Here is a 2,964-nt window from a genome sequence, read left to right as displayed (position 1 = left end):
CCCCTGCCTGTCCTAAGCCCCACGCCCCCCCACAGGACCACGGAGCCCTCGGCAGGCAGCCGGCAGCTGGCAGAGGTCCCCATGCCACCCTGCCAGCCGGGGCCCCGGGGGGGTGCCGCTCCTCTGACAGCTCCGCCAGACACGTGGCTGCCCCCGAGCCAGCCTGCCCTGGCACGCTGCGCCTGGCACAGGCTGCAGGCAGAGAAGGGGGGACGGCCGCCAGGGAGGCCACGGTCAGGAATCGGAGCTCGCTGAAGCATCTTTGAAAAAAGGAGGCTGTGGGATGGCATCTGGGATGCCCCCAAAAACTCTGGGATGGCTTGTGCAGTCCCTGCAGGCTTCCAGGGAGGCTGGTGCCTGCTGGCATCTCTTCAGCACAGGGTGAGGTCTCTGCTTCTGACACCCATGATGCAACCCTGGGGACCTCCATGCCTCTAGCTGGGATGTCCCATGTCCTCAGAGTGCCGGGGGCTCCCAGAGTCACCACTGTCCCCAGGACATTGCTCTTCTCCACCGCACCAGCACTGAGGTTGGGCCAAACAGATGCTCCTTCAGCATCCCCATGCCTGACGCACCTGTGTCTTTTTCAACACAAGCTGTCCCGTGTACCCAACAGCTCATCCGCCAGCATCACCCGCTCACTGGCCCTGGCATCCTGGCACCATCCTGCTGCCAGCCCAGGTCCCTGCCTGGCACAGATCCCACCTGCCTCGCCACCAGGACACTGGAAATAGGTGACTCCAGAGGCAGGAGTGACCCCGCACACCCTGTCTCTCTGCCCCCCGACTGAATATACTGTACTGGGGGGAACCCACACTTGCAAATCAGTTCCTTAAATGAGCCTGTCTCCCCGCCATGGGCTGGTGTGTCCCTCAGGGCCACAGCTGTGTCCCCCACCAGAGCTGCAGCCACCAGGTGCCCAGGGTGCTCTGTCCTTGCCAGTGTCTCCAGGGAGGAGGAAAACAGAAAACCTTTGTCATCGAGGCACTGTCACTCCAACCCCCTTGCAGGGCCTGAGGGCATACCCTACTCTACCTTGGCCTAGTGGATGCACCGCTAGGAGATGTGATGGCCAAGGAGGCTGGGGCTTGCTCCAGCATCTTCATCATCCTCGGCACAGGGACCATCATGGGAACAGGGGCAGGACTAAACTCACCACATGCGAAGTGGCCCTACCAGAAGCAAAATAAATTACTGCTATAAATTGTGATATAATATTCAAGTGAAAGAATATAGTTGTTTTAGGAAATTAAATAATCTTTGTTTAAATGTGATATGAATGGCATCTTTTCTCTTTGCCAGTGACAATCGGCAACTTCAGCTTCTTTACTTGGAGTGCATCCTCTCCATGTTAAACAGCCCCTCTCCTTGGGGACCGTGACAGGGCTGTCCCATCCCTTACAGACTCACAGGTGCCCCATTGCTCTGCCCCTGCTCTGGCTTTGATGCAGCTGGGTTGGGCTTGGACCACTGCGTCCACCGGGCTGGGACCTGCCCATCCCTCCCTGCTGCCCCACCTCTGTCCCTTGGGGTGACATCAGGGTGCCCACCTGGGGATGCAGGGATGGAGGGGGGAGCGCTCCTCTCCTCTGCTCCCTGCGAGGACAGGAGGAGGGTGTTGTGGGGCACACATGGGGTGAGGGGCAGCTCCCAGTGGCTGCACGCTGCTTCCCACCCAGGCCCCTTCCCCCAGCACACCCCGGGGTCCCGGGGGAGCAGTAAATCACTGCCAGACGTGGGTGCATTCTTGGGCTTTGTGAAGCCCCGCGCTGTCTGGGAGCATCGGTAATTGCTTCATTACAACACGGGGAGACATGTCCCGGCAGTAAAACCTCAGCGTGACAAGGAGCACTGAGCAAGCCCCTCCACATACACACACACACACACATACACACTTTTGCACGCCCAGACTCTACTCCAGGAGTCCCTGGGGAGATGCGTGGCCAGGCAGCTGGAGGCTGTGGTTTGCTTTTCGGGAGATGGGAAGCCGAGGAAGCACTGGCCTTACCCTGCTGCAGGATCTTGCCGAAGTACTTGCTGTGGCTGGTGCAGTTCCAGCGGCGGAAGCGGAATTGGTACTGGCACTCCCGGACGCCCAGCTTGGTGCCCTTTGCCACCTCCTGGACGATCTCCGGCTCCAGCTGGCACAGCTCCGCCTGCTTCCCCGCCAGCCGCTTCGTCTTGCGGCAGATGCTGTTGGGGTCCATGACCAGGGGGCTCCCCACTGCCCTGCAGGAGGGACAGCGAGCAGAGCAAAACCAGCACCCGAGCCGGCGGGGGGACTGGGATGGCATGGCCAGACCTGCTCCCAGGGATGGAGCGGGGCCGCGGGGCAGTGTCGGCTCAGCACTGAGCCTGGGTGACAAGGGGACAGGGAGAGAGGTATGCAGGGAGGGCAGGGCAAAAGGTATAGGTGGCACCTGTGTGCCAGCACCCAGGGGACACCTTGTCCTGCCCAGACAGTAGGGGAACGGTGAAGATACCTAGCTGTGGGGCTGGCTAGAGGATGCTGGCACATGCTGCTCTACACCCCAAAGCCCTTGGGGACATCCCTAGGAGTGACAGCAGTGTCGCCGTTGGGAGGTGACAGAGACACCGTGTTGCTCAGCACCTGCTCTTTGGGTTTGGTGCTGACCCGGCACATCCCTGGTATCGCGGTGTGACTGATACCTGGTGCGGCCACAGCTCCCGGCGCCCCGTGGGCACAGCGGGGAGCCCAGCCAGCACTCTCCGTGCGCTTCCCCCTCTCCGGGGAGGCTCACTGCTTTACCCTGTGGGAGATGAGCCGGGTGACCTTGCCGGCGATAAAGCCCCTTGGCTGCTGGCCAGGCTCCCATGCTCGCCTCCCCCTGCCCAGGCACTGGCCCCAGGAGAACGGAGCCGCAGGCGCGTGAGGGAGGGATGCAGGTGGCATCGCCAGCCCTGCCGATGCCAGCGCGGGAGGGCAAGTCTCAGCTGGGGCCG

At 61.9% G+C, this 2,964-nt stretch overlaps 1 protein-coding gene across 1 annotated transcript in view; it reads right to left on the bottom strand.

Moving 5' to 3' along the window:
- The window catches only part of WNT6 (wingless-type MMTV integration site family, member 6), a 13,023-nt gene that overhangs the window by 2,653 nt on the left and 7,406 nt on the right, over positions 1 to 2,964 (bottom strand). The window contains exon 2 of the mRNA XM_009883784.1: positions 2,009 to 2,229. Within this exon, the coding sequence (XP_009882086.1) occupies positions 2,009 to 2,207 (199 nt within the window). The 5' untranslated portion in view covers positions 2,208 to 2,229. The remainder of the gene's footprint in view (positions 1 to 2,008; positions 2,230 to 2,964) is intronic.

The sequence above is a fragment of the Charadrius vociferus genome, unplaced genomic scaffold, assembly GCF_000708025.1.
Source record: "Charadrius vociferus isolate BGI_N301 unplaced genomic scaffold, ASM70802v2 scaffold1020, whole genome shotgun sequence".
Classification (NCBI taxonomy): Eukaryota; Metazoa; Chordata; class Aves; order Charadriiformes; family Charadriidae; genus Charadrius; species Charadrius vociferus.
Note: the sequence above shows the minus strand (reverse complement) of the source record. Positions and strands in the feature narration are given on the sequence as shown.